At 32.6% G+C, this 23,246-nt stretch overlaps 2 protein-coding genes across 2 annotated transcripts; one reads left to right on the forward strand and one right to left on the reverse strand.

Moving 5' to 3' along the window:
* The first annotated feature begins 1,889 nt into the window (after nucleotides 1–1,889).
* On the forward strand, nucleotides 1,890–3,623 carry LOC114381381 (transcription repressor MYB5-like). Its single transcript, XM_028340622.1, has 2 exons — nucleotides 1,890–2,481; nucleotides 2,606–3,623. The coding sequence occupies exons 1-2, from the start codon at nucleotides 2,132–2,134 to the stop codon at nucleotides 3,318–3,320; spliced, it is 1,065 nt and encodes a 354-aa protein (XP_028196423.1). The 5' UTR covers nucleotides 1,890–2,131; the 3' UTR covers nucleotides 3,321–3,623.
* A 683-nt stretch (nucleotides 3,624–4,306) lies between these two features.
* Nucleotides 4,307–22,379, reverse strand: LOC114381379 (multiple RNA-binding domain-containing protein 1-like). Its single transcript, XM_028340621.1, has 16 exons — nucleotides 22,112–22,379; nucleotides 21,639–21,749; nucleotides 21,425–21,539; nucleotides 20,576–21,312; nucleotides 20,213–20,344; nucleotides 19,243–19,329; nucleotides 19,020–19,143; nucleotides 17,792–18,115; nucleotides 17,325–17,389; nucleotides 15,935–16,106; nucleotides 14,633–14,737; nucleotides 14,435–14,536; nucleotides 14,176–14,349; nucleotides 12,532–12,663; nucleotides 11,287–12,280; nucleotides 4,307–4,739 (listed from the first exon to the last, which is right to left on the reverse strand). Coding segments are annotated over exons 1-15 (2,556 nt in total). The 5' UTR covers nucleotides 22,114–22,379; the 3' UTR covers nucleotides 4,307–4,739; nucleotides 11,287–12,106.
* Between the last annotated feature and the right edge of the window lie 867 nt (nucleotides 22,380–23,246).

Consider the following 23,246-nt stretch of genomic DNA (forward strand, 5'->3'; position numbering starts at 1 on the left):
TTATTTTTTCATTCTTGCAAAATTAAATATATTACTTTTTGACCCTAAAGTAAGATTTGGGCCTACCCAAATTTCACGTTCTTTATAATTTAAACTTTAAAATACTATTTGTGGAAGCTAAAAAAATCTTAATTATCAATTTGGTTTTTAAATTATTTTTAAAGAATCAATTTGATTCTTATGTTTTTAAAAATTTAATTTGATGTTTAAGATTTTTTAAAATGCACCAACTAATTTAATCCTTTCTGTTCAATTATACTTACACATACCTTTCGAGTGTAAATTAAAAATGCTTATTTTTGGCGTGAACTCATTTTAAAACGAAATTGGGAGGTTTGTTTTAATTGTTTAGCAATCTCATCATTTCTGTAAGTTAAGAGTCGTTACACTACGCTCCTAGTTTAACCAAAAAAGAATTTATAATTACAATTCTAAGTCTCATTAATAAAATAAGTTATTTATGATCGATTAAAATCAATAATAGAAAATTTACAAAGTTACGGTCAAGTATCCAAACAAATTTTCACCGTAAACAAATACGTTTGCTGCCTATATATCTATCTGTGTGTGTGGTCAAAGAGTGTTTGATATTTTAATTCATTGTTTTAATATTTAATTAATATTTTAATTTCTTAAAAATTTATTACATTCATCTATTGTCAACTAATTTATATCTCCAGAGGAAAAGAAAGAAAAAAGTGTCAAACAAATATGTATAATATTATTGAAATATTCATGTATCCTTGTTAATTTTTCAACATCCAATGATCACTGAAAAGATCACTTTATATATTTTTCCAATGTAAAATCTGTGGTTTATTTGAATAGTATACCTTTTACCATGTTGTCACTGTCAGCATTTGTCCTTCGTTGTTCAGAATAATTTCTAACTAACTAATTACGTACAAATTTTTACATTTCATATTTTAACATTTCCTATATTTTCATAAAATATCAAAGTACTCAACATATAACGAGAGAATCTCTAAAAAAAACATATGACGAGAAAAGATAAATTAAAAAAAAAGGAGAAAAATATCAGTAATCGTAAAAGTAAATATATAAAATAATATGAAATAATTAAAAATGACTTGTAGACATTCCCAATCTTTTTGATAACTATAAAGAGTAAGATTTTAGTGTTTGGTAGGTATGAAATAGAGAGGAAATAAGAAGCAAAGGTAGAAGAAGAAAAAATTAAGAAATAAAAAAGTGTGTATCCCATTCTTTTTTATTTCTTCATAAAAATGAAAGCAATTTATGCATACAAGAAGTTAAAAAATTTGGCTCATCAAAAGGGGCATATCATGTTAATTTGATGCTATATATGGCTTTTTATTTATTTTATTAATTTCTCTTAAATTAACACTTCTATTTTCACTCGTTTTTCATCTACTTTCATTCATTCAATTTCTCTCTTCTCTATTTCTATTTCTTCCTACTAATTACTTATATGTTATAAAAGTGTCATGATGTGATAAAGAAAAGAAAAAAAAATAGTAAGAAAAATTATTAAATAATCTCACAACAAATAAACAAGTATGATAATTAAGTATTGTCGATCAATTCTCAATAACTAAACTCTATCAATAAATAGTGAAACGTGTTCAATTTTATTTTATTTTTATAAGCACGTGTTGTCACTTAATAACACGTTCTTTTAACTGAAATTAAACAATTAAGTAACTAAATCACATAATTAAGATTACAATTGCAGCTAAAAAAACTGAAATTACTGGCAGTTAATCCTTGCATCGTGTTTGCTTGTACTTTGTACTACCACACACATTTAGGTATATACTATATTTTTATTTTAAAAGATTAAAAAAAAAAAAGAGAGACAGAGAAACAGAATAATTAAAGGCAACAATAAAAGACAAAAAGGTTTAGTTGTTATAGCAACAGAGATATCCATCCACACGTGGATGTCAGTGCCGCGCCTCAGCGCGTGTTCATTGGTGTTTAAAAGCAGAAAAAGGAAAAAAGAAGATAACAGAGAGAGAGAATTATATAGAAACCCCTTCCAATTTTCCATTATCATTTCCTTTCCAAACCCAAAACTCACTCACTATATACTCTTCATTCTTCGTTCCACTTCCATTAATTGCCCTAATTTCAGAAGAAGAAGAAAATGAGGAATCCATCATCAACAACAACAACAGCAGCAACAACAACAACCAAGACCAAGGTGAAGAACAATAGTAACAACAACATTGGTAGCAACAACTCTCCATGTTGTAACAAGGTTGGGTTGAAGCGAGGTCCATGGACGCCAGAAGAAGACGAGGTATTAGCGAATTACATCAAGAAAGAAGGAGAAGGACGGTGGAGAACGCTCCCCAAGCGCGCCGGACTTCTCCGCTGCGGCAAGAGCTGCCGCCTTCGCTGGATGAACTACCTCCGCCCCTCCGTTAAGCGGGGCCACATCGCCCCCGACGAGGAAGATCTCATCCTCCGCCTCCACCGCCTCCTCGGCAACCGGTACTTATATCACCTTCTGTTTAGATTCAGGATTTAGGGTTAGGGATGAAAAATTAGGGTTAGTTCTTACATTTTTTTTCTATCTAGGGTTTATTAATTTGTTATCTCTATACTGGATTGGCAGGTGGTCTTTGATAGCTGGGAGGATTCCTGGAAGAACAGATAATGAAATAAAAAACTATTGGAACACCCATCTAAGTAAAAAGCTTATTAGCCAAGGGATTGATCCAAGAACTCATAAGCCTCTTAACCCAGCATCCATTAATGTTCCTTCTTCTTCCACTACTTCTTCTAAACCTCTTCCAATGATCATTACCAACAACCATATTAACCCTGTTCATCACGATCTCACCAACATGTTTAATCAAGGAGTTCATCAAGTTCATCATCTGGGTCAACATCACCACCAACCTCCAGCTTCTAATCCCTATGATAACCATAACCCAGTACCTGCTGCTGCCACCGGTGATGTTTCTGCAATGGCTTTCATGGACAACAACAACGAGGATTGCAACGATGATATCAACATCAATTATTACTCCGACGATGTTTTTTCTTCCTTCCTCAACTCTTTGATCAACGATGATGCTTTTGCGGCGCAACAGCATCACGTGCAAACGGAAATCCCCACACCCAGTGAGCGTAGCATCATGAATCCACTTCCATGTGATGATCGTGTTGGTGGTCATCTGGGTTCAATCGCCACTGCTTCTGCAGCGCAAGGTTACGATGATGAACTTGGGGTTCTGTGGGAATCGCCACTCGTGAATGCTGCTACTTTCAGCCAACACGTTGACGATCACATCACCAAGAGGGTTCATGATCACCACAATCAATAGTATCTAATACTGTTGTTATTAGTTAACTGCTGCATCAAAGGGTTCAAGAATACTTGTGTTGTTGTCTATCCTGCTGTGAAAAGATGGAGAGAGTTAGTAAGAAGGACATTAAAGAAAGTTGTCAAGAAAGATCTTACATTAAATAATATTCTTGAAGCTAGCTATGGTCTTTAACCGAGATGAATAACGTCTAATAATTCATATAGTCGACCTTACTTAATGGAATAATTAAGCTTTTCGTTGTTGTAATTGTGTTGTTGTGGTGCTTCCATATATAAGTTATTGTTGCTTTTGTTGTGTTGAAATTTTAGTATTGGACTTGGTGAGTTTGGTGTGCTTAATTTCATGTCATGCATGTTTGCCTCTAGCTAGCTTTCTGCCCTTGATCTATTCAAAACAAGACAGATTTTAATGTATTAATGTACTATGATTTGTATTTTAAGTTATAGTAGTGCTTTACATTAATGGATTTAGTTTTTTTTTTATAACACATTAATGGATTTAGGCAAGATGAATAGAATTGAGATTATTTGATACTACGTGTGTCTTCTCCACTTTAAATAAACTTCACTCTTCATCATTTAAAGGATAATTTTGTTCGTGTTCCATTTTGATATTCTTTGTGTGAACGAAAGAAGTCTTTATTATAACAATCAATTATGAGTTTGAAGATATTAAGATATCAAACTCTATGAATGATGTAATGATATATACATTATGAAATTATCCGTTGTGTAATATTTACTATTTTCTTGAAGACAGAATCTAATTGTTGGAGAAAAAATCAAATATGTAATGGGAAAAATGAAAGCATGGAAATTACAACATTTTTTTATATCAGCGTGTGTGTGTATATATATATATATATATATATATATATATATATATATATATATATATATATATATATATATATATATATATATATATATATATATATATATATATATATACACGAGGTGTATCCCTGTTGGAGGGATAAAAAATTATAAATAAAGATGGCCATTATATTTCTTCACACACTTAATTAATATAAAATGTCTCCTATTTATTCTAAGGAAATAAAAAGCTTGAGAGCTTTAAATAATGACTACACTATAGCCTCAATTACATAATTCTTTGAATTAATACAAGTGCGCACATGCATGACTATCCACACAACTTCATCCAATTTCTAATTGTTGCAACCTCTAACAATCGTCTAGAATGGAAGTTTGAATTTACCTTCAAGGGCATGTTTGATATAGCACAAACATATGCCTTAGTAGTCTTTCTCCATATATGGAAACATAAGTACACTAGGATCTCTTGTGCAGTTTCTTGAAGTTTGCATCCCTTTATATTGCCATCATGAAGAGGGCAGCAGGTCAGCGGGTACAGCTTCACAAAGTTGAAGAAGCACAAATCATTCCTTACATTCTGAAGCGTAACAAAGAAAAATTTACGTTAATCCCAAGTGTATTGAGTGTATTTGGATAAGCTAATTCAATAAGTTTATTAATTTAGTCATCGCAAAAATAACATATAATATATTGGCCGTACAAGGTATCTTAACCCTTCTATAAGCACACACATTACAAGGTAATGTTATTTATCTTAGTAAAGCATAAGATCCAATGATCATTCAAGAAAAGAAAAGAAAAAGAAAAAGAAAAACCTTTACCTTAGTAATTTATTAGATTAAATTAAAAATTTTACAAGGTCTAACATTTGCAATGTCACCTTTTGAAGATAATATTATTCAATCATCTTTTCCTCGGGTTTATAACAAAGTGTCAAAGTCAACCTAGTATGACTAATCACCTACTATAATAATCGACCAATATTAATTATTTTATAATACTCTGACTTAACGTACTCTGAGTTCACCTATATTCATCTCACTTACTCTAATGTTAAAAAAGAAAATTACCCTCCCAAAAAAATGGCACACTTGAAGCATATGAAATTCCACAATATATATATATATATATATATATATATATATATATATATATATATATATATATATATATATATATATATATATATATATATATATATATATGCATGATGCTCACAATGAAATCAACCTGTCTCTATAACATATAAGTGGAACTTAATTGGCTGAACCAGCATGCCATAAGAGCGCTATTGGAAAGCTATGGACATCGATCTGACAATAAAGTGAACTTCTTAGATTAACTAAGAAGCTCAACGTTTGGAATCAAGATGGTACATATAATAATGACTCAAAATGAGAAAAGAAGATATATTGTTGAAAACTCTAGAAACAACTTGAATGGCTGAATATAGAAGAATCTATAAATTGGATGCCATATGTATCGAATGAAGGATGGTGATATAGCTCAGATTTCTTCTATTTATTTGCTACAATAATTAAAGCAAGTCTAAAAGTTAGAGGAGAAATCGATATCATCAATTACTTTAAGAAAAAGACCCCCACTCAGGATCTTCGTCAAAACCAACAACGAAAATAATCTCATAACTAATGTTATACTGAAAAAAAAATGAAGTTTTCATATTGAGAAGCCGCCAAAAAGTGGTCTAAAAACATCAAGATGGTGCACATGATATAATATGTCAAAGTCAGGAAAGAAAATAAAGAATGTAAAAATATCCTATAAATTACTTGAGTGACCCAACATAGAAAAATAATGAAGTTATAGGCTATGATTACTCAAAAGAAATAGAATGATATTAAATCTTAATTCTTCATATATAATTATATGATTTAAATTTAATTTTCTTAATCTTATATAAAATGTTTTTTCTCTTTTATATATATAATGAGAAATATTATTTACATGCATAAAGCTACATTCGGCTTATACACAATACTAGAACCAATAATCATGAATGAGAGAGAATAAAAGATAAAGAGAGAAGATGAAGGGATACAAAAAATGGACCTGTACTACATAAAAAAAGAAACATGTGTCAAAGGCTGAGTAATTTTTTTAATACTATTGATGAAGAGTACCTAATCACCTAACCAAATTTGTAACTCAAAATTAATTAACTTCCAACTAAATTGTAACTTAATATTTAATTGTAATAGCTTCTTGCTAGCTGGAAGTGCATATTTGCACTTACAGATTCCAATATCAAATAAAATGCAACCAAATCAGCAAATTATGGATCATAAGTAGAAGTAGTCATGCATCTAGCCAATATAGAAAAAATGTTTAACCATAAGACAAAGGTTTCATTCAATCTACTTAACCACCTAAGCTACTAAAAGTAAAATGAACAAAACTTAACTACAGAAGCAGAACCTAACTCCATGCTTAATCATTTTGCAATCAGCAATTGAGAAACAAAGGCTTAATTACCATGTGATCATGAGGTAGAACTTAGAAGCAACAAATAGTTAACTATTGATAGTAGAAGCTAAATATGAGACATATTAACCACACAAGACAGAAAAAAATCAAATAAATATCAATGTTTCAAAGTAGAAGTTCACATCATTAATGCTTAACCACTAACAACAGAAGCAAACAATAGCTAAATAGTGTCAGGCAAATAGTCACCACCAGCTAGCCAACATGAGTCTAAATAAGCCTTCAGCAAGTAAAATTAGAAAATCAGAGAACACCAAACGATTTCACTAGCCAAAACAAAGAAACATAATCTACAATAACATACTACTTCAAGAGTCTATCACCAAATACACGAGAATAAGGAATTACTTTACCAGCCCTGCATATAACAACTTCAAAATCCCCAACATTTGCATCAGGCAAATAGTCACCATAACGCAAGCTAAGCAAGCAAAGTCAAGAACTTACCAAGGAGCTCTAGCTCAATTGGTTGAGCGATCAAGATACATGAATTGTTATAAACTTTCTGATATCTATTTTCGATTCTTACACTTAAAAAAAGAAGTCAAAGAACTTGAGCATACTACCAATATATGATATTTCCGACAAATCCCGACACAGGCTTTTCCTCTCTATGCAAATGCATCACAGGTATCTCTTCATTCACATGCACCATAAAAGTAATGTTTTATTAGAAGTTAATTGAGTCAGTTGGATTAGTTGGAAAACCAATCAATGGCTAGTTATTAATTTGATAATTTCGGTTATATTTGTCATTTTGTCAAGTGAAGTCAATTGGCTACCAATTGCCCATGTATAAATAGGAGGACCAACTCGTTGTGGGATTAATTTTTCATTCACTCCAATAATAGAAAACATTCTGTTCTTTAATTTCTGATATTTATAATATGGTGGTATCATAAAACAAAGTCAAGGAATTGCACAATTTCCCCACAATTAACAAAATCCATAAGCCACCAACAACTAGGAATTTCTTCATATCTCTTCACTCATCTGATTGTGGCAGGGGTCAGAACACGAGCCTAAGAAGGTCGAAAGTGGAAATAAGACAATTTATTGTAACTATAATATTCCTTAATATTGGTCTCGTTTTAGGTTTGGAGAATCAGGGTACTAACTAGAGTTTTCGAGATAGTAGACCCTGATATATATCGGTTTTGTTTGATTACCCTGTACAACTGTATCCAATTTTCTACTAACTTTTCGTCCTTTGCATTTGGGTACACCTCTATGTTGGTCTTGCGGAGGACCAAGTCTCCCAAGATGAATAATGTGAGAACAAGATTGTCTTTCTCACAAACAAAAAGCCAATGTTCGGTGTGAACTTAAGGGATGCTTAATTCCGACATGAGTAAGAATCAAAATGAAGGTTGAAATTGTGATTGAAAATGGTGGGTAATGACAAACCATGATGAAGATGAGTAACAATGCTGGTTGTTGGACCACACTCCAACGCTCAAGTAATAACATCTAAAAAAACTAAGAATGTGATATAGAATTAGTATGTACCTCTGAAAGGTGCAATTACCCACTTTATATTTGTATCACCTGACATCATAGACTCTAATAAGGCAATGAATTTTTATTTTTTTCTCACAAGTATCTTGTTCAGAAGCAATTATGTATGAGATATTAAACACTAAATATAAACATTTCTTGCACGAGAGATTAGACAATGATTGCTATCATTTATTAATTTATAACCAACTAGACTGTTTAGTTTATTATCTCACTATTATTATTTTTTTTTTTTAAGAGAATCTCGCTATTAAGTTAGTCATTGAATTGATAGCCTTCGTGAGAATAAAATATATCTAGACTGGATCTTCAAGTGGTTATTTATTAGGCCTCATATTAAACTAGACCTCAATCCAAAATAATTTCAAACATTCATGTCCCAAATTACTAATTAGCTATAGTAGAGATTTTAAGATTGGACCAAACTAACTAACTAGTATAACTTGATTAATCAAGAACCTGTTCACGGATTGATTTGGTCCATCCTTTTCAGTCCAATAGTTAATAAATTAGCTTCTTTTTTTATAACAAAAGTTAACAAATTAGCAATTAATCATTAAATCAGGTACAAACTATACCACACAAACCAATCATTGTTCAAGCTCTGTCTCACCAAAAATATGAAATTTAATCCTGATTGTCAAGCCCTAACATTGATAATGGCTTGGAGACCTGAACCAAACTTTCAACCAAAAATACACTCGTTATTTATTTACCAAATGATTTATTATTTTAAATAAAAAATATATTTATTCATAATACTTTCTTAATTTATATCTTTTTTATTAATTCAACTCTTATTATTATTTTTGTTTTATAACTTATAACATGATTCTTATAATTTAATTTAAAATTTAACTTGAGTTTTTTTTTATACATTCATCTTAGTTTACTATTTAATATTTTATATATATATATATATCATTATCTTAATCACACTTCAATCATATATGAATTAATGTGTTTATAGGTTTAATTTAAAGATATCGGCTATAACTCAGCTAAGAATGTTTAATTTATCAGTAACTTAGTATTTTCAGTTCAATAATTGGTTCAATTTAAAAAATATTGATCGTAATTCATTATTTACTTAAAGAAGTAAAAAAGATCCAACGTTTCAGTAACTCATCCCAACGTGAATTGGTATTAGCTAGATTTGGGTCATATTTAAAGTTGTATTGACTGCATTTGATATTACACTATATTTTAAGGTATATATATATTTTTAAAAGAATTAAGAATTAAAATAACTTATATGCGTTCTACGTAACATTCTAATGATATTACACTTTTAATTAATTCATTTCAATATTATAATAATGTTAATTTTTTGCAACTTGGTGATTATCAAACCAATACAAACATCTTGATTTTATACTTTCAGAATATTATTATTTTTATATTAATTTTTTTTTATTACCCATAGAAATGTATTAGCCAAATCACTTTTTACATTCAAGTGACGATATCGTATTGTTTTTAAAAAATTATTAACTTAATCACTCTACTTTTTTTAAATGATAAAATTTTCACGAATCCTACCAAAATCGACTCAACATCAACCATGACCCAACCTAATTTACACGCATTTCTAATCAATTTTAATTATTGTCAATTATATATAATTATGCAATCAAATAATTGTTCAACGCATTTCAATTTACACGTGATTGAAACTTGAAAGGATTAAAAAGAAAAGAAAAGGTGAGATAATTATTACAGGCGGTTGATTGCATGTCAGAAAAGTTATTTATCAAAAATCTATCAATTTTAACTTCCTTGGAGAAATTATAAAGTCTGACAATTTTCCAAATATGGAAGGCCACAAATAATCTAACAAAATAGTAATGATCCTCAACTCAACTCCGACTCAAACTACCAGTCTTTGCAACTTGTATATTGACTTCGACTTTGCAAACTGATTTGACCGTTTGATATACAAATTTTACTATGACTATTTGATTTGTTGTTACAATGCAATTTATGTATGAGAAAAATTAAAGTACACTTTTACAGTACCGGTCTTTTATGGAAAAAAAAACTTTATTTTGTATTATTCTACTTCAAATACTTATATCTGATAATAGTCTCAAACTACACAATCTCCTTTTTTAAAAAAACAAAATCATAGTACCATCATTACTTTTTCACATATACATATCTTGGAAATAACATAAAAATGTGGGAAAAATTCTAAATTCGAAATATTTTCTCTACACCTATATGCAAGTAATTGGATGGCTTGTACAACAACCTATTAAGGTGTGACATTCCATGCATAGACTTGTACACACGAGATGTACGTATTAAATCAATTAATATTACAAATAATTATATAAAATATTTATGTTTTAAAATTAATTTATCACTTAATATATATAGCAACGATGTATATTATTTGTACATGAATCTCTTTAATTTCTCTTTCACATCTCTACGATCTTTTGCCGGTCAAAAACTTGAGTTTTAATTAGCTTTCTTTATTCACCAGAAACTGATATCTTAACTCGTTTTAAAAATCAGAAATGCTTATTTATGTAGCCATTAAACAATAAAAGGGATATCCAGAGCAACTAAAGGTATTCTTCTTAACGTACAATAGCAACAACAAAACTTCAACCTAAGATGATATGCAGATTATGCAAACACAACTACCATTAGGCCAAACCTTAGTAAGTTACTTAAGGTATTGTTCGATGTATGAAAATGAATTTGATATCAATTTTGGATTCAGTAACTTTTGCTACATTATTTAGTATGTATAGTACAGTACAATTAAATTTCTAATTCTGAATATGATAACTTCATAAAACTGAAAAATAACCAAGCAATGTGAATTTATTCGCCTAGCATATTCTTTTTATATTCTTGCGGGAGAAGAGGAAACAAATAATAATCAAGATAAATAGTTGTTAACCCAAACAAAAATGTTAGAAATAGCACAAATACACGTATAGCTGGAAAATAAAACGCACAAACATGCAAACAAAACTAAGCATCCAATTCATCATGCATTCATTCGAAAGATTAGTCTTTAGTAGCTCTTAGTCAAAAAATACTCCAAGCAAACACAAAACTATTGTTGGATGGCAAGGACTCACTTGGAAAACTTGCAACATGGAGAACATCATGCTCGAAAAAGACAAAGTTGAGCATTCACTTCATGGTTGAAGTTGAGGCACACACATTTGAGAAATTGAGAGCCCTCCTCCCATCTTCATTACTCTCCCAGCTACCTCAACTTTGGATTCTCATTTTAATATCCAAAATTTGGATCAACCAGTCATGATGTGGAGAAGGGAAAGTTGATAAGTGAAGAGTTTGTGTTATGTATATTTGTTTTGTGACATGCTGTTAGGTCGGAGCAGTTGAGGAGTAGTAACTGAAAATCTATGGCTATGGCTAGGTAGATGCTTGCATTGGGAATTGACTGTTAGATTTGAGAGTCCAGAGAACTAAGAATGAAGGAATTTATTGACCAAGTCTAGCACTAACCAAAGTTACCAAACGTTCTTCACGCCATCCAAACCAACTTTCCTTTCAGCTTTCAAAGTCCAACACTGCTTCTCTCAAGCAGTGGCAGAGAGACAGACGGCACCTCTTTCAAGTTCTAACCCACATTTAATTAATTATCTTGAAATTTGATTAAATCAATATCCACCGACTCCAAAGAAAAAAAAATGATAAAATGGAATTACAATGATGGGAATATAAAAGTTTAGTGTAAATAGGTGAACACAATTTTACGGGAGATAGAATTATGGATGAAGAATAGAAACCTAAACTTAGAGAAGTTATTTTAACACTTGATGATAAGAAGCAACATGGCATGTTTATATAAACTTGGAAACCTATGACAAAATTGTGATCCCAGAATTTCCAGGACATACGCAAAATACTGTTTAAATCTTTGGAGCTGTACTAGTCAGCCATTCTTCCAAACTTCATCTTCCCTTCATCCAAGAAGTCAACCTGCTTCCTTTTCTTGGAAAATTTCATAGCACTTTGAAATCCATTCTGTTCATCACTAAATTGGGCAGCTGTTCGAGCCCGCAGTTCTTCCAAGCTCTCAGCTTCTTTCGCTCTCTCTATCACCTGAAAATAATAAGAGCTATTAGTTCTCAAATACTTCAAATTTTAACAGGCCTTCTCGATGCCCAATAAAAAAGCATACAGGGTGTGTTTGGTTTAACATTAGATTGAACAGGCACACATTCCCATGCCCATTTTGAGAAAAGTAGGAATTCATAGCTTTTGATTAAACAGCCATTTGGGGGCCTCCCAACGGAAAACCAAACACCACGCACTCACTAAATTTCTCAAATTCAAAATTTAGTTTCACTAACCAGATGCCTCCCATAGAGATGGGTGCTTGAAAGTGCTTTGAGGGCATTTTGTGCCTCCTGCTGAGTAACATACTCTACAAAAGCAAAGCCTCTATGGTTTCCAAACTTCATTGGCAACCTTAAGCTCTTAATCTGCACAGTTTAGAGCAATCAAACATTAGTGAAAACAAAGCAGTAAAATGCACCAGAAAACTAGATCTACATGTTTTGGCTGAAATAATAAACAGATTTAATCAAAACTCATGTGAGTTTCATGCACGAGGCTTCACTTTTAGATATCAGCTAAAATTTAGCTAACACAGGATTGAAAACTGAGATGAAATAGTCATATAACTCCTATAAACAATAGCTAAAACTAATTAACACACAAATTGTTGGGATATCAGGTCCGTTAATGTGTCTCAATTTTTCGTGAATCTCATTTCAACATGTAAGATGTAACTGACATCATTTGGATTTGGCATACAAGGTAATTGTACAAAAATCATGTGCAAGTCCAGGCTCATTATTCTGGACCCACTATCAACATAATTGCACATTATCATTTTAATTAGCAGTAAAGAACTCAAATATTCAAAATAAAGCAAATATTAAACCTTTTTTTGTAGCAGGTTACTGATTGCAAACACCTTAGGAGTGGTTCAATATCAACCAACTGGCATAATATGTCTTAAAATTTTGATCCACTACAGACAACACTCAACTAAAATCCAAAACATTCTATTGGATGCATCAAACCATGGATAAGATAACTACTGGAGGTTGGTATATTCCACAGGACGTGACTGGTGATAGATGCATTCAGAAATAATTTAGAGAGGAAGAATGAATATTTACAACCAAATAGCAATTGGCACAAAACAGGGATGGCAACATGTAGGGTTTAGGTAAGGTACTATAACTCCTGTCTCCATACCCACATTTAAAAATATATACCCATACCTTACCCATATTCACATGGGAAGCAACCTCAATACCTGTACCCTTATTATCCGATGAGTACCTATACTCACTCAATACCTGCATTTTGGTTGACTTGAATATGGTCTCTCATTATGTGTTTGACAAATTAATAGAACATGGATGCTATCATATTCATAATACTAAACCCTAAACCCTAAACTCATACCCAAACCCAAACCCATAACCTGCATTTTGGTTGACTTGAATATGGTCTCTCATTATGTGTTTGTTTGACAAATTAATAGAACATGGGTGCTATCATATTCATAATACTAATATTAATGATGAAAAATCAATAAAAAAAAGAGCACTGATTAAAAGCAAAATATATAACTTAAATGAGGAAAACATTCAAAGATATTCTAATTTTGAATTTTTAAAGCATTAAAAATAGAGTTCATTAATTTAATTAACAAACTATTTTTTAAAATTTCAAATTTTAGTTATAAAATAACATAAATATATTACGCAGATATGAGTAAGGTTGGGTCACTTGGGTGGTATAATACCCATACTTGCAGCCATACCAGCAAAATTTTGTAGGTAAAACTACTTATAAGTCATAACCAAACCCCCGTAGCTTATTTGACAGATCGCAGGTAATTTTAAAGGGTACGCATTGGGTTTGGATCCGAGTGCCACCCCTAGCATAAATTAACTCTCTGAATAGTAATTAATCACCTGGCCGAATGGGCTAAACAATCGTCTCAGGTCCTTCTCTGTTGCCTCAAAAGCAACATTTTTTATGAGCAATTTTGTTGAACTCCTATCCTTCTCAAGTGTCTTTTGTTTTTGCCCATCATTCTTGACATTACAAGGTTGTAAAATAAGAGCATGGCTGTCCAAAACTGTCCCCTGAATTAAAAAGAAAATAGAATTAAAAAAAAAAAAAAAACAGAAGTAGAATTCGGATCTCAAAATGCAAATAACATGTAAATACCTGTAAATCTTTGCAAACATTTGTAGCAGTTTCAGGGGAGTCAAACTCAACAAATCCAAACCCCATAGAAACATTTTTCCCATTTTTCAAATGCTTCTTCACCTATTTGTGAAAGCAACAAAACCAAAATAAGAGAAGCAACAAAACAAAAATATGAAATATAGCCAAGTCATAAAGAGTTAGAAATAAAACCAATACCTTGACACTCAAAATGCTTCCCTCTTTCATGTGTTCAGTTAAATGTTTCCTCAGACTTTCATCTATAGTCTTGAAATTTAGGTTCTTGACAAACAGGGACCGGGCCTGAAGCATGACAGATTAGTTAATAATTAATAATGAGGAACGGGCAGTATGGATTAGTTAGAAGCAACTAATTTCAACAATTTAAAAAATATTGAATATTTCTCCATAGAGGCATCATGATGCAAAAATATAGATAGATGACAAATTTCATTATTGGAAAGAACAGACTTGATAGCTTGAATTCCCTATAGGAATATACTTACTTGGTGTGACTTTTCTTTTCTTTTAGCTAAACTGTAAGTCTAAACTATAGTTAGTAGTTAGACTATGGATAGTTAGTTTAACAGTTAGGATGGCTGTGTGACACCTGTCACTAACTAACTCGGGTTAGTTGACAATTACATAACTGTAACTGTTATATAAACTGAAGCATAATCAGTTTCTGTTTGGGTTGAATACAATTATACAATCAACATTTTCACCTCAGTTTAGTTTTCTAAATTCTCTTAGATTCATTTATTCCCACATCACTTCACTACCATTTTATAAAACATCATTTTTTCAAAAATATAAAATGCTCAGGGACATATTGACTTGACAGTCCAGCTAAAGGATTACTTTAATCATATGATACACACTGAGGGTAGACACTTGACAAGTCAGTGACTATGTATTTAAGTAGAACCCTAGAGAACATAAACAAGACAAGGACATACCTTTCCTTCCAGAGAATACATATCCTTCAAGATTTATAATAAATACAGAAAAAGAAATTTGCAATTTGAGGTACTGTTCTTATAAACTAGAAAGTATAGAATGGGCCAAAATTAAAATAAGTACCTTCAAGAAAAGTTATAAATGTTTAGTGGATAAATACTTATGTTACAACAATAAATAGAAAAAAGGAAAGAAAATTTTCTCTCTAAAATTTAGGGGGTTAAATATCCAATGTCTGTCCTTTTTCAATAATTTGGTCTTGATTGTATCACCATCAGACTGAAGTATTTTGCTAGCATCAAGTAATTTTCCCACAGAGGACTTTAACAGGTGGTAAAATGTTGAATGAATGTCTCATTTTTATCCTTCTTTTGTTGTCACTTGCATATAAAATGGCCTAAAACTCTGCTTATGTTTGTCCTCTGACCTTATCTTTCCTTCTCTTATTCTCAAAAGACTAATGCATCAGATCAGAAAAGACAATACCACATTAAAATAGAGGAAAAGTATAGTGAAAGAAAAGGATTTAATAGGTCAAACCTGTACTCTGTCTGAATCAATATCCACATCTGTTATTCTTTCCACTTGTTGCTCCAATATCTGCCTCTTGGCTTCATTTTCACCAATTGCACCATTTATTTCATTATTTTTAGATGTTGAACTTTGGCTAAGAATATTGGAAGGAGCCCACTCCAAGTATAATGGAGCATCTCTACATTAATTGAATATGAAAGAAGTTAAGAACCTACAATGGATCAAGACAGGAAAGGTTTTGGAACCCCCATCGATATCATGGGCAGCAGATTTATTTATATAGGTGTTGGAACACCTATTGTTAGCATTTATGATCTTTTTTATTATTATTTTGGAAACGGAAGGAGGGGTTGCTTTAACCAAGAATATTCACACATCCAAGAGAGGCAAAGCAAAATTGTGGTTTTATGTAGCATCTCAAAGTTACTTTCCACTCCCAACCAGCAGATTTTAGTCCAGTTACCACAGTAATACAAGTAACTTCGTACCTCATTGCCCAGAGGCTCTTCGCTATGCGAAGGTATGAGGGAGGGATGTTGTACGCAGTCTTACCCTTGCATATGCAAAGAGGCTGTTTCCGGATTCGAACCGATGACCAACAAGTCACCAAGGCACAACTTTACCACAGTAATACAAGTAAAAACCAAAAAGTTAAAGCCTCAATTTTGGGTTATTCTTCCACAATAGGACCTCAAGAGTAACTAAGGTGCGTGTATGAAAGGGTAAAAAGGGAGTGGTGTAGGAAATCATAGCTAATAGAGAGAAGATGCAACATCATTTAATGACCTGGCAAGAATGATAGGGTGTAAGAGAATTCTGTTGCTTTTTTTTTTTGAGGGGGGGAGGGCACATATGACACGATAGTGGGATGGTAAGAGATAGCTGAAAATTAGTTGGGAATCTAGGGAGACTGGACACTTTCAAATTGCCTAGACCACTTTCATTTTCTTTAGCATTCATAACCTGTCATCACCTTGATACAGGCCTGGGATTAGCATTAATACTATATACAAATTCTATTATATCTCTGATACCTATCATTCCATTTCTTTTTTCATATGCTCTATACCTCCCACTCCCACACTCCTCCCTTTGTGTGCAAGAGAGAAAGAGTTCTGACAAAACCATTCTCACTCAATGCTTTCCATTTTCAAAATAACACAGAAGACAGAGCAGTACGGTTGTAGACCTGCCTAAAACTTATAGCTAGCACAATAGCAATAAGTTTATTTTCTTCTTTTTTTATGAAAATCAAGAGAGAAGGAAACAATAAATTCATTCATGGAGGACAGCCTAAAGGGTAGATTATCCATTGATAGAAGTTAAATTAAAATATTACATTATTACTGAACACTACTAGGTGAAACTTATGACCAGAAGAAAAATAGATTATTACTTGAAACGCTTGTAAGCTAAACCTCTAAAAGCTGCTCGAGCTTCCACTGGTTCGAGGAAAACAACCTGAAATATCATCTCCAAATGATTCAAAGCTTGACATAAATATCATTACACAATGAACAAGTAACAGTGACAGCAATAACTTTTCCAATACCTCACTGCTGAAGACAGTTTACCAATCCACTAAATAAGAAAAGCAACAAAAATGCCAAGATAGGATAATGAGCTAGAAAAGATCCTTTAAAATCTTAATTCAATACACCCCTCTAACTCCCCAAGACTGTTTCATATCCACATACTCTGATGGAAGAAATACTATTAAAACTAGAACAAATTAATGAAAAATGTATTAGAAATAAGGACAGAAACTAGGCTATAAGATAGGATAATGAGCTAGCAAATATCCAATATAAACTGCAAAGGCATGTCAAAAACATAAAAAAAAAATAAGAATGAAAAATATACCAGCGCCAATGTCTTTGTTGGAGGGAGAATTATTTTATCCAAACTACCAAATTTCCCAAACATCTTTGCAAGTTCATTTTCTGTAGAACCATATGGCAAGTTCTTCACTAAAAGCACATGATTGCTTCTTTTTAATTCATCTGTTTTATTATTAGCAAGTTCCTCCAAAGCCTCCACATTCACTCCAGCATTTTTAAATGCCTTTTTTGTCTCTGAAATCACTTGAGTCTCTCCCAAAGCAATACGTACAGCAAGATCATCAGCTTCTCGGTCAAGTAAATCACTTTTACTAACACCAAATTTCCGGGCAATGTTTTCCACAACCTATTAACAGCGAAACATGCCTAAAATATATATACAAGGAAATGCACAACCATAAAGCAAAAGAGAGCATTTTTAAGAAACATTTTAGGAAGAAAAAAGAACAACAATAATGTTAATTCCATTACAAGAAAACAAGATCTTCTTTGCACCCATCAAAGGCCAAAAACAAAAGAAAATGATATGGGAATAAAGATTATATTCATCTATTGTCAAGAAAATATATGAATGCATTTTTGAATGAGAAATGCCAGCATTGCAATTTTCCTGCTACCCAGGCCTCTAAAACAAGAAACTATACTTATATAACCCTGAATGATTTTTTATAGAAATGGAACTTATTACAAAGAGAAAAAATTCCAAAACAAAGAATACCAGCTGAAAGAAATTTTTTTAAAAACTAAAACTCTATGGATGCTAGAAATAGCAACTCCATTAAAATAGCCATTAGCTAAACACTATTGTGAGGCCATAATAACAATCAAGCCTAAGTTATGAGGTAGAGAGGTAATGCTTAACATGAGAGAAATCCATTCCAATCAACGTAAAATTACATATTCCCACAATTTTATTTGTCAAATCCTTGGAACCAAATAAGTAGAAACTGTTCCAGAGTAGAAAAAAACCAAGAACCCTCCAAAAACTTTATCCCATGAGAAAATTATCACTAACAGTGTAGGAACAAGTGACCATGGCTTCAGAAGTAGAGCAGCACACACAAACAAGGGACAGCTCAATAATGGTGAAAAACTGAAAACTAATAAGAAAATGTTGTTATTTTCTTTTGAAAAATGAAGTTAATAGGCATATTTCAGAATTTTAATTTACTGATGCCTACTCAGCTATTCAACAAAACCAGAAATACTAGAATCATGGTTAGCAATTTATCAAGTTTCAAGAAACATACAGTATCAGAGCGCATGAACAGACTATTCCATGCTCTAGTATCTCCGCTAGCTTCATCTGCTTGCCTTTTTTCCTGTCTCTGTTGTTTGAGGGTTTTCGAGCTTTGGTCCTTCAAAACATTGTTCCTACAAGAAAATTGCAAACCATACACTATTATGCTAATTCCAATAGAATGGCATCAGAATTTTAACACTGTTCATAGTGCAATATTTATTTTCACTTACTCTTGATTATCAGAATGTCTTTGTAAGGCTGGCATTACATGCAATAATCTTCCTTGAAAGATTGAATTGTCTAACTCTTCTTGAGCCCTGATAACCAATTATCACGAGGTCATGTAAATTATCAGCAAAACAATTTTTACTAACTCATTGTCAGCAGCTGACAAGCACCAGCTTATGTTTTGAAATAATGTTAGTATAAGACGAGGTGGCAGCTTTCTGAGGCCTATAGTTGTAGCTACATTTCAGATAGCAGGGGATTACACACTAACAACCTATGTTTGATTTATTGCAGAAAACCTCTTACTCAAATTCCAAGATGTTGAGAATCTTTCAGGTCTTCTCAACAACTAAACTTACCAAGCAATATATATTATTTTGACTTCATAGTCTTAATGCAAAATCCAGATTTGGAGCATTGAAGTATAAAAAGAAAATACTATTTTTAGTTAAAAAAGGTATTGTTTAAAAGAAACAAGGGCAAACAAAAACATTTGGATTAGATGCCTTAGATACACAGAGAAACATAGAGAAGACACCCACCCTTGGATGGACAATGGGGTGAACATTAAAAGGTCATAAAAACAATCCAGTCCAAGCACAGATTTAAGAACTATGGACTGAGAAGAATACTTAAAGATAATAACGTTTCATTAAGTCCAAATACAAGAAAAGAGAGGCATTGAGACATATCATAGTAAAGTCTTTCCCTCCTCGGTTCTACCAAATCCACTAAAGTTAAACAGAAGAAATTGTTCCAAACTGAAAAGAAAAACCTAAAATTAACCAAAACCATCAAAGAAGTAAAGAACCAACTCTAGAGAGAAGTGGCAATAGGCAAGTCTAAGTAGTAAAATGGTCCAAAAATCATTGTCAACCTGGAGATTCATTCTACAATGAAATGGGTTAACTTGACACTTTAAAAGAATATCCTACAGACAACAACTTCCAGTTCCAGGCACCGAATTGTTACCTGGCTGCAATATTTGGGGCTGTATAAAGAATGTATGCTATTCCTTTGGATCGCTTTGTATCTTTATTAACAACTAGATGAACCTGTGAGACACTTCCAAAGCGACTGAAATGTTCTTCCAGTTCCTCCTCACTGTAACAAAACAATGGAATGATTCAAACCAACTAGAAATAAAAGAAGCATTAAGTTCAAGTGAAACCATAAAAAGCACCTATAGATATAGGTATTGCAGATAATTCAACTAGCTTAATTAAAACATTCTTTGGAAAACAATGTAATTTGAAAAGTTGCCAAAATAATATCACACATGCATCCATAATAGAATTCAAGAAAAAAAGAGAAGATATATATGTATATAAGTACGTGGTCGTATATGGCAGATTACGGACAAACAACCGACAGGAATCAAAAACTCCTTTCTCGTCTTCTGATTTTGATAATTGCCCCCCTTGCTCAGTCACGTTCACTTGAGTCTTTCCATTGGTAACATTCTCTCCACTAGTATCTTCTTTGCCCTCTAGATCTACATCTACCTCTCGAGCACCATTTCTTGAATCACAATTGTCTTCATCTTTACCAGCATTACTATGATCATCTCTATCACTGTCAATGCATGAGGAATCATTGTCATCATCATCATCTTCACCATCACTACTTTCAGAATCAGACCACTCTGTCGTCACCCTACTCTTGAAATAATCCATATCAGAAATGACTTTATCGCGTTCAGGCTCATGTGACTTGTTCTTGGGTTCAGAATCCTCCAGAAAACCATCTTCTAATGAGCCACTCTGATCACTTGCAACCGATGCCCCGTCGTTATCCTTATTTGGCATTGCCTGCCTGTTGTCAACATTAGTTGCAATTGATGTATCATTCGCCCACATTTTAGACTTAACCCGAGGCTGCATGACCTGAAGAAAATCCTGAAGCTGCGGGTCATCAACATCATCACCAACACTGCCCTTTGAATTCTCTCCTTGTCCCTTATTAGCTCTAGCAGGTTTCTCCACATCTGGGGCAGTCACTTTATCGTCTTTCTTCTTCGAATGTCGACTCCATGGACGAGGAAGATTTTCATCCCCATGTTTTCGAGCCACCTGCTTGGTTAACGAGAAGAACATTATTGTAAAACACATTTTGTGGCTTTCAGTCTCAATAACACAAATTTGAATAAAAGACACAATAGAAAAAGGCATATATATAACAGACCTCACAAATAATTCTAGATGTCCGAAGGAAATTTTTATTGAAATATCGAATGGCTTCCTGAGCTTCATCTTCAGTACGATATCCAATAAAAGCAAATTGGCGACTCTTACCATCTCTGAATTAACAAGCAAGTCCAAACATATAGAACAGTTGTTATGATTTCAAAATTCTATGTTGTGCACCGAGGAAAGAAAGAGAAAGAGTAGTATAGTACTTGGTGCGCATAAGCTTGGCATCGGTGATTATTCCTCCTTTTCCAGAAAAGAATTCCCGCAGTTCATCCTCGGCGACATCTTTCGGCAAATTCTTCACGCATATCCTCGACCTGCAGAATCACAATGGTGCATTGGTTCTCACTCAGTGTGAGTTTCTCATTTATTATTATTATTATTATTTAATAAAGAGAGATGAATGGATGGCACTTGGATACAGAAATCAAGAAAGTGCAGAAACATAGCCTAGTAAAAATTGAAAAATACCAACAATTGGCAAGAATATAAAATCCCCCATGTAGACAGAGCAAAGGAGTAACAATGTAATGAACCCCCTGAGTTATTTACATAAAGAAATCAATCTATAAACCATGATATGAGACTAATAAGTACTATGTAACACGCACGGTGATAATTTTGATTAGTTCAGAAGGTGAGAAATTGATGGAAGAAACAGTGGCAAGGGTGCACTTACATGAGGCGATTGCACTTGGATACAGAAATCAAGCAAGGGTAGCTACAATTCACGACAGAGGTCAGAGAGGAACTAGGCTAAGGATTCTCCTCTTTAACCCTAAAATGTGTGGTTCTGAGTGTTGTTGGAGATTTTAGGGCTTGGTGGTGTCTGTGCGTCTGTGTGCTGCGCAGTGGGAGGGAGGAAGGGATACTATACGAAGCCAGACACCTCAACACAATATTCAATGTCCGCAAAGCATGAGAGAGAAGCTTAGGTCAAAGGCAAGAATATCAGCTCAAGATTTTATTTGTCAATTATTATTTAAATTGTTTCATAGTGTAACGTTGTTTTATAATTTTAATGAAATTTTATAATTTTTCCTTATTTAGTGAAATTTTATAATTTTTCCTTATTTATATGCTAAGTATTAATTTTATTTATAAAAAATATATTACTTATTATATGTTAAGTATTAATTTTTAAAAAATATATAAAAAATATATTACACACAAGGTTCCCTGAAATAATTCACCTAGTCATCTGCTCCCTCGAACATAAAGTTCAAGATTATCACAGGATCCAAACACAAACAACAGAGGAAGTGAGTTATCACATGCCTAACTAATATAGAAAAATAAGACAACATATAGGTATAAATATTATATAACAAAATACAATTTACTTGAGCATAACTCACGTTATTTCACCATACGACAAGACAAACCATACACTAGCAAGTCAAGTCACTCTCACTATGTAATATCACAGGGAGACCAGTCAGCGTCACAGTGTTTTGCGAGAATGCTCCAATCATGCGGGATCAGCACAAACTTAAAGGAGCACTCAAACCGGGTGACCCCAAGGCCTACACTCCAAAGAGTCCATCAGGGTCTCTCCCTCCTGATTCAAGTCCAACACAGAAAGCATTTTAGCACACAGACTCTATCTATGAACTGTACAAAACACACAACTCCTCAATTGTTCTCAAATATTTTTAATTCATTGCCCTTTAAGGGTCTTAGTATTAACTCGTCGCCCTTAAAGAGTTTTGGCATTAACTCGTCGCCCTTAAAGGGTCTTATAGTCGTGTGATTGTACAATCCACCGTTTATAATTCAATGCACACAACATCTCAATCATGTGCATACTCAAT

This window comes from Glycine soja, chromosome 13 (genome assembly GCF_004193775.1).
Source record: "Glycine soja cultivar W05 chromosome 13, ASM419377v2, whole genome shotgun sequence".
Taxonomy (NCBI): Eukaryota; Viridiplantae; Streptophyta; class Magnoliopsida; order Fabales; family Fabaceae; genus Glycine; species Glycine soja.

Coding starts and splice junctions, on each gene's coding strand:
- LOC114381381 (XM_028340622.1), top strand. CDS start 2,132: ATGAGGAATCCATCATCAACAACAACAACAGCAGCAACAACAACAACC. Junction 2,482..2,605: donor CACCGCCTCCTCGGCAACCG/GTACTTATATCA, acceptor CTGGATTGGCAG/GTGGTCTTTGATAGCTGGGA.
- LOC114381379 (XM_028340621.1), bottom strand. Junction 19,144..19,242: donor AGACATTCTGATAATCAAGA/GTAAGTGAAAAT, acceptor ATTTTCTTGTAG/GAACAATGTTTTGAAGGACC. Junction 18,116..19,019: donor TGTTCATGCGCTCTGATACT/GTATGTTTCTTG, acceptor CGCTGTTAATAG/GTTGTGGAAAACATTGCCCG.